At 35.7% G+C, this 12,479-nt stretch overlaps 2 protein-coding genes and 1 long non-coding RNA gene across 4 annotated transcripts in view; all 3 read right to left on the reverse strand.

Moving 5' to 3' along the window:
* Positions 1-2,556, reverse strand: part of LOC307170055 (uncharacterized protein) — a 24,785-nt gene extending 22,229 nt beyond the window's left edge. Inside the window, exons 1-4 of one of the 2 annotated variants that reach the window (XM_079891054.1) lie at positions 2,534-2,556; positions 2,036-2,083; positions 1,733-1,792; positions 1,532-1,660 (exon numbers count right to left, since the gene is read on the reverse strand). In XM_079891054.1, coding sequence (XP_079747180.1) covers positions 1,532-1,580 — 49 coding nt within the window. In that variant the 5' untranslated portion in view covers positions 1,581-1,660; positions 1,733-1,792; positions 2,036-2,083; positions 2,534-2,556. Of the gene's footprint in view, positions 1-1,531; positions 1,793-2,035; positions 2,084-2,533 lie in introns of both variants that reach the window. The other variant, XM_079891053.1, reaches the window with a different exon arrangement.
* LOC307170061 (uncharacterized protein) overlaps positions 1-12,479 on the reverse strand; it is a 128,398-nt gene that overhangs the window by 73,850 nt on the left and 42,069 nt on the right. The gene's annotated exons all lie outside the window — the stretch shown is intronic.
* LOC307170072 lies at positions 3,942-11,575 on the reverse strand. The gene is made up of 5 exons (XR_013823283.1): positions 11,056-11,575; positions 10,472-10,672; positions 4,934-5,029; positions 4,760-4,858; positions 3,942-4,684 (listed from the first exon to the last, which is right to left on the reverse strand). It is a non-coding gene; the product is annotated as an uncharacterized lncRNA (long non-coding RNA).

Below are 12,479 nucleotides of genomic sequence, written 5' to 3' on the forward strand. Positions count from 1 at the left end.
CTTTTTTTTTAAGTAACGCAATAGTTACTTTCCCTGGTAACTAGTTACTTTTGTAATGATGTAATTCAGTTACTAACGCAGTACTCACTTTATTTTGGCCAAAGGGCTTTAAGAAGAACAGAGAGCAGAAAAAGAAGAGTTAGAGCAACAGTTAGACCCTGTTTACACCTGGTATTGAGAAGTGTTTTTGACAATCCGATCACTAGTGGACGTGCTAAACACTGGTGTAAACAGGGTCTAAAACAATTTGAGCTTGTCCACTTTTGACCACTTCCAGAAGTAGTGGAAAACACATTCAACCGGATTGCTTTGGTAGTGTAGACGCTCATGTGGTCGAGTGTGTTCAAACAGACACAAATGCGTAAACATTATGGGAAGCGCTGTAGCCAGACGGCATTTAAACTTTGTTGGCTGAAGACCCAAGTTTGGTTTGAAGAAGGAAAACTCTGTGTTTGACGTGGACTTGCAGCTTTAAGAGCAGAAACAAAACTCTTCGTATATTTTTCTGTCCGTCTCTGGTCATGCTCACATGCAAATTGCATGAGCTTATTTCCCCCATTATATTGAAAGCCTGTACATTTACCAGCCCATAGACCGTCCCCTCAAAGAAACAGAACAAAAGTGGATAATAGAGATAGATTTGAAACACCAGGTGTAAACGGGATTGGGCCCTTGTATACTTGTGATCCAACTGACCAAAACGCATCTTAACACCAGCTGTAGACAAAGCCTCACAATCTTCTTTAATCCTTTTGAACATGTGATTGAAACCAAATGTGAGACATTTAAACTGACCAATCAGCAGATTACAGCTTTCCCACATCGTACTGAAGGTGTGACATTTAGCAAACCTCAGATGTACACACACATCTTGGCCGACAGACCTTTATCACTATCAGCACTTCTTTACGGATCACTAATGGCCCTTGTGGTAAGAAAGAGGGGGTTGGAGCAGGAAAGCAAACGTCTTTGTTCATTTGCAACCCTAAAGAACGCAAAAACAATGAAATATAGTTTTTCCATCACCATGTCCCTTTAGGGGCTCTGAGTAAATCACATTTTTGTAGTGAGAATTATTCAATATTTGATAAACTATGCAACTACCTAAAATATTAACATTTTAAAAATAATGCTATAATTTTAACACTCCCTGTTTTTACACAAACTACACATGTAGCAAGGTCTATTTATTTGATAATTGCTTTTAAATGTTGGTGTTTTAGCAAGATAATAACCATATTTTGGAATGCGCAAAAACTGTATTAAGACATATCCATAATTTGGTAACATGGTTGCAGTAATTGTGAACCAGATGTAAAATAAACAGAAAAAAATGCTCAGATAAAACTTATATTGACTTAAAGACCTTAAACATCCTTGTTTTTTTTGCACCCGGTTCATATTATTTGCTGCTTTAATTCTAATTCACAACTATATTGTTCCTACTATAACAGAGCTAAATCTGATGAACTGCTTTATAACCTTAATGTTCTTCAGCCTCACTAATGAAGAATCAGGAATAAACACCAACCTCTTTGTTCTTCAGTGTGTTTCATTCTGCAGTGTTCTGGATCTCTCATGTTCTCACTGTCCTTCAGTAAACTCTGTCTTTGCAGATTTCAGCTCTTCCTGATGGTTTGATGCTCGTCTTCACTTGTAGCTGATGGGAATATTCCAGCATTTACTGGTGTATTGCAGTGGGAGGAGCTTCACTGACAGAGGAGGAGCTTACCTGAAGGAGGAGGGGCTTCTTTGAGGGAGGAGTAGCTTCACTGCAGGAGGAGGAGCAGATCTGACAAAATCAATAAGAAATCACTTACTGAGTTAAAAAAAATAGTCCACCCACTTTAAGTATTTATGGTCACATTATAAAAAAAATAAGAATAAAAAAAAAAGATTAAAACATAAAAATATATTTACAGATTTGCAAGAAACAAATGGCGCACATACAGTTAACTCAACTTTTTTTGTGTGTGTAGCATATGAAACATGGTTCATCACAGATTATTGAAATAAAAGCCATTATAAAACTTGCCTATATCTTGCAGATGTCACAATAGCTGATCGTGTCGTTTGCTCAAATCTGTTGACAATAAAATGAGCTTAATGTGTCAATTTACAGATCTGAAGACATCAGCATAATGAATGAGGAGAAAACAGGATCTATTGACATGAAATAAAGAGGCTTTTCAGCTGCTCTGATAATAGTGATGAGCCATAGACTATCAATACTCATTCAACAAGAATATAGAGAATACAATAATGATACTGTAAAATATAACAACAGTAATATAAATGTAAATATAAAGACAGCCGCTGATGACATTATCAACCCTTGTAATTTGTCCATATGAATCCGATTCCCTAATAACTTCATAACAACAAAGTAGTTCGTTAACATCTTAAGTTACCGTTTTGTATGGGAAAAGAAACAGACACACGATGAAAAACTTTCTGAAAAGACCCCGTAAAATGTTGAGTAAACCGTGTAAACTGTATAGTAGTTACGTGATTTAACGTGTGAACTGTTTACCTCAAAAGACTCAGGAGAAGCGCGACTGTGAGAGTGGTGACGTCATCACCACGAGACGAAGTAAATTATAGATTATCAAAACTAATTTTTAACTTAGTTATAAGTTATAATCATAACTTTTCTCCACTCAACTCTGTGATTTGGAACAAAAAAAAATGTATTACGTTTAAAAATAAATCTTTATTTTACAGAAACTGGTACAATAACGGTGTAATTTTGGTCAGTTATTTAAGAATAATGAACATCTCTTTACTGTGAATTCCTTAATCATTATAAGATCGCTTTAACTACTAAAGAGTTTGCTGTAGTATCTGATGCCATTCCCAGTGGCCTTATTCAACTTTTATCAGGCATGTTTTTAAAAGTCTCTTCTGCTCACAAATGCTGCATTTAAAAAAAAAAAAAGTAATGTTGTGAAATGTTATTACAATTTAATATATATATATATATATATATATATATATATATATATATATATATATATATATACAGGCCCGGAGTGGGTAATCGGGAGAATCGGGAGTATTCCCGGTGGGCCGCTTCACTTTTGGGCCGGTCGGGGAATTTTTTCCTTTTTTTTTTTGTTTTTTTTTTTTTTACATTTCAATGTCACATTAGTTACATTAGGATACACACGTTCCGCATTCTGCCACCACAGCGCGCAACTCAGCATGGGTTGTACCATGTGAGGGAGTTCTCCCCTCCCCTCCTATAGAAATGGTTGGGTCCATAGCCCGTCTTTTCAAAACGTTTTCTCAGGGAGGCTACCGCGGCTCCGCCGGTGTGGTGAATAATCGGGTCTGGCTGAAGAAATGGGTCCGGGCTGAGGACCCAAGCAATCCGATTGGTTCAAAGCCCGTTTTATGGGTAATCGCTTTAGTGCCTGGTTACAAATCATACAAAATCACTTTATTATAGAAGACGTTTGTACTACGTTATAACGAATCATTAATGTATTTAATGTATTCTAAAGTATACGTTTCATATACTAGTATTTAACCGAAGCTATAGATTGTGAAATTAAACATTTCTCGTTGGTAGTGTTTTTTAGTTAGCTTAGATAATAGCATAGCATACAGCTAACGTTATCCGATGATCGTGATTCGTGCTATGAGCTTTTCCTGAGCTTATACTGCACTGATACTGCCTTACCATATTCACAGCCATTCGTAATGCAATTATAATTATGTAATTATTTTGTACACTTTTATTTATTAAAATATTCTTAAAATAATGCTTATTTGTGTATATTACTATTTTTCGTATTACCAGTTTAGACATTTAAATAAATTACAGAATGCTAGCTATGTTTTGTGGGTATAAATATTAAATCTAGCCTTGACTAAAGAACAGTATAATAAAATTATGGAATCACAATTTTTAATGTAATTAATCAAACCCCTTAATTCATATAATAATCTTTTATTTGAAAGAAATAACATTTTTAAAGTATGTTTTGTGACAAAGTTATTTGTTATTAAGCAATGGGGCATAAAATGCTTTTTTATTACAAGCATGTCATTTGTGTACTAATGCATATGATTTATGTCAGAATTAATTCTTAATACAGAACATCATACAACACAATAACATTTAATGTAATAAAATGAGAGAACCAAAACTTATATAAAAATTTAATTAAATTACACAATACAATACATAATGAATTCAACTGAATTATGAGATGTAATATATTACATTTTTATTAACACAAAACTACAAGCAAAATGCACATCGTTTTAGGACATTTATAGAGCTTTTTAAAATACACAACAATACAAAGCAGCTTTAAACAAACATACTCTAGTATGTATTTACTTTCCTAAACACTTTTGTGATAGTCCTCTGGCTATACATTGTGGAGATTTAAAAACAATTAATGTTGAGTTAGCTGTGTTAAAATATTTAATGAACTGTAAGGTTAAAGTTTTTTGAGAGCTAATGAGACACAAATAGATGCAGTGTCTTTTGCTGTATGTAAAGTCAGATCTTTAGTTTGAAGTAAATTCATGTTGTATGTGCAGTCAATTCTTTGTGGAACCATCCTAAGGCCTAGATGATGCAGTCAGTCAGTTTCCCCTTTAGATGGTGCGGTCGTGACCTGGTAGGTGAGGAGGCTGGACTAGGTGTCATGGACTGACTTGAGGAACTCTGCAAAAACACACAAACAACACGTCACATGCAACTGTACACTTGCAGTCCTTAGTGCTATGGAACATCACTCACTGTTTTTGCTTTGATATGCAAACTCAAAGGTGCAACGCAGCTTCAGACGTAGTTAGCTCGTTGAACCTGGGTGCCATGGATGGACTGGCTTGAGGAACTCTGCAAAAACACACAAACAACACGTCACATGCAACTGTACACTTGCAGTCCTTAGTGCTATGGAACATCACTCACTGTTTTTGCTTTGATAAGCAAACTCAAAGGTGCAACGCAGCAGACGTAGATAGCTCGTTGAACCTGGGTGCCGTGGATGGACTGGCTTGAGGAACTCTGCAAAAACACACAAACAACACGTCACATGCAACTGTACACTTGCAGTCCTTAGTGCTATGGAACATCACTCACTGTTTTTGCTTTGATATGCAAACTCAAAGGTGCAACGCCCTGGGGTCACCGTGCCGAATTTGGGGCCCCTGGGACCTTTCTATAAAACTCCTACTAGCCAATTAATGTTAGAGGCTGAAAATGTTAGTTTTAGGGTTAGGGTTAGTGAATATTTTTGCCTTCGCTCTACAGACCGGCGCTTTCGGTATGTCGATCGGGGCGGGCCCAGGGGTCACCGTGCCAAATTTTCTATAAAACTCCCACCCACCCATTAAATGAATGCATTTGCCACAGTGGTTTCGCGAACACCGCTTGGAAAGGGCCGATCGACTAGGGGGAGACATTTTCCATCTCGCCACCCTGTCTCTTTTTGTTAAATTTCAGTTTTATTGATCAATAATAGCAATTATGAAAGTATAAGTAGCCATACAAGTCAAGAAATAAAGTAATTAAACGATTCAGTCAAACATAAGTCAGCAGGCTACAACGTTAAAGATAAAAAGCCTAAATAATTTAACGTTATATAAAGTTATGAAACTAAAACTTTGCCCTCAGCCAAAACGATTTGCCAGGGAACAAAATATAGATTAATGATTTCAAAGATCGTCCGACAAGACGAATTATATCTCATGTTTAACCACTCCACTAGACTAGAGAGCAGCAGCAGCTCTAGCCGAGGTAAGGCTGTTCCAAGCGGGATACATGAGCGCTGAGCAACCGGTGATCCCTTGGATCTCACATCTCCGAAAACGTCAGATCAAATTTTTAAATAGGCGCTATCTGTATAAACAAACAACATATTTGAGCTTTAAACAACTACATTATCGACTGAAAAACTCTTAAAACTACATTTCGTGACACAATAACAGTAGTATTTTTAAATTTCGCGGTCTTTCTCCTGCTATTGACGCAACTTGAGATTTTAAATATTAGCTATAGAATATACACGATTTACATATACAATATAAAATTTAATTCAATCTTACCTTGCATATAGCAGCGGGATTTAGCATTCTACATAAAGCTACCACATAATAACACTAAAACAGCTCACGTTAGCTACAAGTTATCGCGAGAACAGATTTAGATCAGGCATACTACTGGCATACTAATGGGGTCCTCAGCCCGGACCCATTTCTTCAGCCGGACCCGATTGTTCATCACACCGGCGCCTACTGATAGCTGGGCCGGCCGTAACGGTACGCGTCAGGGAGGATGGATGGGAGGAAGAGGCCAGGAGGTAGGCTATGGAAGCTTTGTTTCCGCCACAGAATAAAACATTTGAAAAGATAATTGCGACTTTTTATCTCGAGTTTACATCTCGCAATTCTGACTTTTTTTCTCAGAATTGCGAGATATAAAGTCAGAATTGCCTGAAATAAAGTCGCAATTGCGTGTTAAAAAGTCAGAATTGTGAGATATAAAGTCAGAATTGCCTGAAATAAAGTTGCAATTGCGTGTTATAAAGAATTGTGAGATATAGAGTCAGAATTGCGTGATATAAAGTCGCAATTGCTTCTTATAAAGTCAGAATTGCAAGATATAAAATCAGAACTGCCTGAAATAAAGTCGCAATTGCTTATAAAGTCAGAACTGCAAGATATAGAGTCAGAATTGTGTGATATAAAGTCATAAAACGTGTTATAAAGTCACAATTGCGAAATATAAAGTCAGAATTGTGTGATATAAAGTCGCAATTGCTTATAAAGTCAGAACTGCCAGATATAGAGTCAGAATTGTGTGATATAAAATCATAAAACGTGTTATAAAGTCAGAATTGCAAATTATAAAGTCAGAATTGCAAATTATAAAGTCAGAATTGTGTGAAATAAAGTCGCAATTGCTTATAAAGTCAGAACTGCAAGATATAAAGTCAGAATTGTGTGATATAAAGTAGCAATTGCGTGTTATAAAGTCAGAATTGCGAAATATAAAGTCAGAATTGCGAAATATAAAGTCAGAATTGCGAAATATAACGTCAGAATTGTGTGAAAAAGTTGCAATTGCTTCTTATAAAGTCTAAGTGAATTATTATTTAACCTTTACATTATTTGTTAAACCATGGTATTAATACTAACTACACAATAGTACGAGCTGAACTGTTGCTTCATTTATCCAATTTTAAAAAAGTGCTAATTTGGAATTCCACCATGGAAAAAGTGGGCCGGTCTTGGGCCTGAAACTCCCGGGCTGAAAAGTGGCCCCACTCCGGCCCTGTATATATATGAATATATAGTAAAGTATCATTTGTTCCTGTGACCAAAGCTGAATTTTAGCATCATTACTCCAGTCTTCAGTGTCACATGATCCTTCAGAAATCACTCTAATATGATGATTTGATGCTCAATTTTCTTTCTCTTTTTTGATTAATAGAAAGTTCAAAAGAACAGAAATAGAAATATTTTGTAATATTAATCACTACCGTTCAAAAGTTTGGGATCAGTAAGAAATTTTATTCATTTTTTGGCTGGGGAAATAAATCAAATACATCAATAATTTTATTCAAGGATGAATTAAATTGATAAAAAAGTTACAGTAAAAACATTTCTAATATTACAAAAGATTCTATTTCTAATAAATGCTGTTATTTCTATTTCTATTTAGATGTCTAAAATGGGATCATCATGTGAAAAACTACTCAAACCCAAAATCGTATCAATTTATTTAGAGATTTCTGTAACTTATCCAACCATACACAAAACAGATCAGACATCCAAGAAATGCATGCTTACTCAAAATGACATTGCACTAAACATGATGCAAGTAGTTTTACATTTTGTTTAGCCAGAAAACTAACATATCTAGCATGAAGTTTGTTCTAGCATTAGCCTTACCTAAAGTTTTCATAGCCATACTTGCACCACTTAAATCATTGTCAAGGACACAGCCAAGATAATTAACACTATTTCTGTTTGATATTACACATTACCCCTGCCTTGACACACAGGTTAGGAACCTTGTTCAGTTTACTTTTAGACTCACATAACATGATCCCGTTTCTTACCTAAATGCAATAAGAGTTTATTTTAAGAGAGCCAGTCTCTTACTTTATATAACTCCTCATATCACTTGTATTTTACTGACATCCTCGTCTGAAACCAGTAAAGCAGAGAACAAATTACAGTCACAAACTGCTTGAATATCATTTATGTATAGGAGGAATAAAAGGGGGCCTAAGACACTTCCCTGGGGAACTCCATTATTAATAATCGTTTATTCAGAGAGAAACCCATCAATTTCTACACTTTGAATTCTCCCAGTTTAATAAAAGTTCAACCAGGCTATCAGCATACTTGAAAAACACAGACACTTAATTTATCTCACAGTACTGAATGATTCACTGTCGAAAGCTTTTTGGAGATCCAAGAGTACCATTGCACTCATTTTACCTCCATCAATCTGCTTCCTTATAAAATCTGTTAAATACAATACATTTACATTTGATCATTTAGCAGACGCTTTTATCTAAAGTGACTTACAAATGAGGAGAGCAATAGAAGCAATCAAACTAACAACAGGAAAACATTAGAATTAACTAATTATTTATTCTTGATGCAAGAAGGAGCAGACAATAAAAATGGACAATAAAAGTTTAATATTTGGTGCAGCAAATACAAAAAGAAAGTAAAACTGGAAACAAATAAGACAGATCTCTCTCTTTATTGACTAACAAGATAATAAAGCATCTCAATCAGCCTCTTCTTCAACTTCCTGAGCAAGAACAGCTAGTAAAAAATGTTTTAAAAAACACTTGTACTTTTAAACATAGATTATATTAAGCAACATTATATATGCGATATTGCTCTTTGGGGAGGAACTTTATCTTTGAGTTGATGTGAATCTCACAGTTAAATATAAACTATTTAATGTGACAAATGTTGACAATGTTTCTTTTATACTGTTGATGGTTGTGGCCAGGGCTGTAGAGTTCTAGAATCGCCGGTGTCCCAGATATGAGGTAGTTCAGGGGGTTCGGGGTCATGCTCCCCCGAGAAAATACATATGTGCATTTCAAGACATATGAAGGCTAAAATCTCCATCACTCTTTCTTTTTCTCTCAGTCTCCCTACTATGGTCTGTAATGATGCAGTAAAAAAATACTAGATCAAAAGTGGACGTGCTAAACAGGGTCTAAAACAATTTGAGCTTGTCCACTTTTGACCACTTCCAGAGGTAGTCGAAAACACATTCAACCGGATTGCTTTGGTAGTGTAGACGCTCATGTGGTCGAGTGTGTTCAAACAGACACAAATGCGTAAACATTATGGGAAGCGCTGTAGCCAGACGGCATTTAAACTTTGTTGGCTGAAGACCCAAGTTTGGTTTGAAGAAGGAAAACTCTGTGTTTGACGTGGACTTGCAGCTTTAATAGCAGAAACAAAACTCTTCATATAATTTCTGTCCGTCTCTGGTCATGCTCACATGCAAATTGCATGAGCTTATTTCACCCATTATATTGAAAGCCTGTACATTTACCCGCTCATAGACCGTCCCCTCAAAGAAACAGGACAAAAGTGGACAATAGAGATGGATTTGAAGCACCAGGTGTAAACGGGAATGGGCCCTTGTATACTTGTGATCCAACTGACGCATATTAACACCAGTTTGTGATTGAAACCAAATGTGAGACATTTAAACTGACCAATCAGCAGATTACAGCTTTCCCACATCGTACTGAAGGTGTGACATTTAGCAAACCTCAGATGTACACACACATCTTGGCCGACAGACCTTTATCACTATCAGCACTTCTTTACGGGTCACTAATGGCCCTTGTGGTAAGAAAGAGGGGGTTGGAGCAGGAAAGCAAACGTCTTTGTTCATTTGCAACCCTAAAGAACGCAAAAACAATGAAATATAGTTTTTCCATCACCATGTCCCTTTAGGGGCTCTGAGTAAATCACATTTTTGAAGTGAGAACTATTAAATATTTGATAAACTACTTAAAATATTAACTTTTAAAAAATACGCAATAATGCTATAATTTTAACACTCACTGTTTTTTTACACAAACTAAACCACGTGTAGCAAAGTCTATTTATTTGATTAGTTTTTTTTAAATGTTGAAGTTTTAGCAAGATAATAACAATATTTTGGAATGCGCAAAAACTGTATTAAGACATATCAATAATTTTGGTAACATGGTTGCAGTAATGTAAAATGTAAAATAAACAGAAAAAAATGCTCAGATAATACTAATATTGACTTACAGATAACAAACATCTTTGTTTAAAAATAAATAATTGCACCCGGTTCATATTATTTGCTGCTTTTATTCTAATTCGCAACTAGATTTGTCCTACTATAACAGAGCTAAATCTGATGAACTGCTTCATAATCTTAATGTTCTTCAGCCTCACTAATGAAGAATCAGGAATAAACACCAACCTCTTTGTTCTTCAGTGTGTTTCATTCTGCAGTGTTCTGGATCTCTCATGTTCTCACTGTCCTTCAATAAACTCTGTCTTTGCAGATTTCAGCTCTTCCTGATGGTTTGATGCTCGTCTTCACTTGTAGCTGATGGGAATATTCCAGCATTTATTGGTGAATTGCAGTGGGAGGAGCTTCACTGAAGGAGGAGGGGCTTTACTGAAGGAGGAGGAGCTTGAATAAGTCACACCCACTCATTAACATAGAATTTGCATGCAGGTTGTCTTTGAAAATGAAAACGAAAATGAAAACTGTGAAATAAAAGAAGGAATTAAAATAAAAACTAAAATTTACATTTGAATTTGAATTGTCACTATTATTGCGTGAGCGTTATGTGGTGAGATCTGGTATTACTCTCACTTTCCTGAATAACCCCTAGTATCTATGTGTCAAGGTGGTCTTTTGCTGTCAGGTCAGAATAAGTATAATTCCCTCACTTGCTTGTCTAATTTATACCAGTAGATCTAGGTGTGGTCCCTACACTCCCAGGAAACAATAATAATCATTCCTTAACTAGACATATGAATTAAATTCATGCTTACCTTCCAGCAGATTCGCTCTTGGAACCCTTGTTATCTTCAGTTATAAGAAGGATTAATAGAATTGCTTTGTCCTTTGCTATTAGAACTGTTTTATAGCTGAAGAAAGACTTAACAGTGATTGTCTTTAGAAATAAAAATGTATTTATGCAAAAGATTAAAACACTGATTATACAAAAATTAATACTCGTAGCAAATCAAAAGGAAATGTTACAGAATATAAAACTTCAGCTTATTCAATCTCAACAGGGCAGTCCTGTATGAGTGAATATTACAAAGACTAATTACCTTGTAAGCAGTTCAAGCAGTTAGGAGTAAATATCAACTTGTTCTCATCCGAGGTTTTCCAAGTTACAATAATACAGCAGAGCAGTTCAAACCAAAAGAAATTTAGCTAGAATTAAACTAGAAGAGATTTTAATTTCTCTCAAGGGATGCAATCGACATCAAAATCAAAAATGCAGCAATCAACAGTCAGAAAGCAGTCATATCTATACGGAACTGGGTTACATTGTTCCTATGCAGTTTCTTGGTTTTTTTCCAGAGGAACTAAGTCTCATGACAGGGTCTTGCGACATTAACCGTCTATAGTCTCTAAGGGGGTTTTTGGTGACACTGCTGTTTCCCATATATGGGCATTCTTGCGTCCCTTCCGTCCTCTGCGCTTTGGGCTTCTATGTATGTGTGTGCGTGAATATGTATCTGGAAGTGTGTTTGTAGGTCCAAAATACCTATTAAAATCCACAAACCCCTGCACAGTTAATAAAGAGCTTTGTAAAAACTGTATTTGTAGTTTCTTTTTCATGTTTGGCTTTTCATTTTAATATTGGCAGTCTTGCCTCGAGACTGTAGTGAAAATGAAATGTGAAATCACCAATTGCATTTTATTTTTCAGTCTGACAGGGATGTCACCGTGAAAATGAAATAATTTAATTTCATTCTCAATTTTGTCACATATTTTGCGTACAGTTTTCTGTAATGAAATCGTTAATCTGGTTTTAATTTTCATTTTAATCATTTAATTTATTTATTTAAATTTGGCAGAAAATGCCTTCCATACCAGTGTTGCACCGCCGCATGCGTAATCAAAACAAAAAGCAGCATGTAGGCGACATCGCGGCAAAGCAGCAAGGAGGCGTCATATGATCATTTAAACGAGTTTTATGACAAGGTCGGTGAGGATGGGAAAAATCGTACATTTCTGTGCAAACTTTGCCCGCCGGCTTTTTTTTTGAAAAAGAAAATCCGCACTTGTTGAACCGCTACCTAGTATATTTTTCCAGGATTCCAGTATTCCTTTTTAGTATGTTCTGAAATGGAAAATTATTAAAATTGAAAAACATTTGCACCCTAAGGAAGACTGTTGTCACCATGATGTCATGTATTGTCAGCACCTGTGCCCGTTAGTCCCTGATTAGTTTACCTTC

This window comes from Squalius cephalus (genome assembly GCF_949319135.1).
Source record: "Squalius cephalus genome assembly, chromosome: 13".
Taxonomy (NCBI): Eukaryota; Metazoa; Chordata; class Actinopteri; order Cypriniformes; family Leuciscidae; genus Squalius; species Squalius cephalus.